This window comes from Penaeus monodon, chromosome 21, assembly GCF_015228065.2.
Source record: "Penaeus monodon isolate SGIC_2016 chromosome 21, NSTDA_Pmon_1, whole genome shotgun sequence".
NCBI lineage: Eukaryota > Metazoa > Arthropoda > Malacostraca > Decapoda > Penaeidae > Penaeus > Penaeus monodon.
Window position 1 is genome coordinate 36,288,007 of NC_051406.1, and position 395 is coordinate 36,288,401.

Genomic DNA, 395 nt, shown 5'->3' on the forward strand with positions numbered 1-395 from the left:
CATTAAACATACTCTCTAAATGTTGCGGTGGAGGAAGTCTGTGCGGTCCATCGATCGTCGTCGCCATCCTCTTCGATCTGCATAGAGTAAACACCATTATGAGCGATACATGATTTAATGTGGAACTATAGTAATCAAGTATTTTACAATCAAGTATTATTGCACGACAAATCGAACAACGACATAAAAGTAGCGAAATCCTCCATAGTGGCTTAAAAATAATTAAGCTATTAATTATTGATACTGGTGTTTGATATCTTAACCCTCACTACATACCAGGTTCTCTCGCTGTGACGTCGACGAGAAGTTCTCGTTGACATCACTTCGATCAGCAGCCGCTGACGTCTGTGGCAGGAAAGGAATATATTTCGTCTACTTTTAAAGCTGAACTAAGC

General features: G+C 40.0%; 1 protein-coding gene across 1 annotated transcript in view; it reads right to left on the bottom strand.

Annotated features, from left to right (window-relative positions):
• LOC119586438 (keratin, type II cytoskeletal 2 epidermal-like) overlaps positions 1-395 on the bottom strand; it is a gene marked incomplete in the record, with an annotated part of 4,452 nt that overhangs the window by 1,157 nt on the left and 2,900 nt on the right. Inside the window, 2 exon segments of the mRNA XM_037935167.1 lie at positions 13-77; positions 277-345. Coding sequence (XP_037791095.1) covers positions 13-77; positions 277-345 — 134 coding nt within the window.